This window comes from Nicrophorus vespilloides, unplaced genomic scaffold (genome assembly GCF_001412225.1).
Source record: "Nicrophorus vespilloides isolate i.1.1-1 unplaced genomic scaffold, Nicve_v1.0, whole genome shotgun sequence".
In the NCBI taxonomy this organism is placed as follows: Eukaryota; Metazoa; Arthropoda; class Insecta; order Coleoptera; family Silphidae; genus Nicrophorus; species Nicrophorus vespilloides.
The window spans coordinates 1-867 of NW_017098056.1; the positions used below are offsets into that span (position 1 = coordinate 1).

At 41.2% G+C, this 867-nt stretch overlaps 1 protein-coding gene across 1 annotated transcript in view; it reads right to left on the reverse strand.

The window, feature by feature from the left end:
* Positions 1-110: 110 nt before the first annotated feature.
* The window catches only part of LOC108561587 (zinc finger protein 512B-like), a 960-nt gene continuing 203 nt past the window's right edge, over positions 111-867 (reverse strand). Inside the window, 2 exon segments of the mRNA XM_017919592.1 lie at positions 111-265; positions 268-864. Coding sequence (XP_017775081.1) covers positions 111-265; positions 268-864 — 752 coding nt within the window.

Consider the following 867-nt stretch of genomic DNA (forward strand, 5'->3'; position numbering starts at 1 on the left):
TTTATTTTATTTTAACAGAATCTAAGCAATTAAATTTGATAACAATTTATTGAATTAAATAAAAAAATAATAATATTGATTTAAGCTACTAATTGAAATACTAGTCTTGTCTACCACTTGTATTGATGTTGGTATTCTTGCTGCTTTACTGGTACATGAACTGGGTATGGTACTTCTTTTTCTACTGGATACGGTACTTCCTTGTAGACTGGGTAAGGCCTATCGACTGGTACTTTGACTTCGTAAGGGATTGGCTTCTCCACCTCACAGGTACCTTTCTTTCGACGGTGTACGGGGCCGGCACTGGTACTTTGACAGTGTATGGAACGGCTTTCGGTACTTCGACTGGGTATGGTTTATCGACTGGTACTTTAACTTCGTATGGTACTGGTTTCTCAACTGGGTATGGGACGTGCTTCTCTACAGTTACGTGGTAAGCCTTTGGAACGTGAACGGTGTATGGTTTGTAGACTGGTACTTTCACCTCGTAAGGGATTTTCTTCTCAACGGTGTATGGTTGTGGTACTGGTATTTCGACCTTTACAGTGTATGGTACTTTCTTCTCGACGGTGTACGGTTGTGGTACTAGAACTTGCACTGGATAAGGTACCTTCTTTTCTACGGTGTACGGTTTTGGTACGTGAACTTTGACTTCGTACGGCCTTGGTACTGGTACTTGAACTTCATAAGGAATCTTCTTGACAACTTCGTAAGGTTGTGGAACGTAATATGGTACTTTGATGTATTCCTTCACAGTGTAAGGCACTTTCTTCTCGACAGTATAAGGTTGTGGTACCGGTACTTTAACCTCGTACGGTACTCTCTTTTCCACAGTGTAAGGCACGTGTTTCTCAACCGTGTATGGAA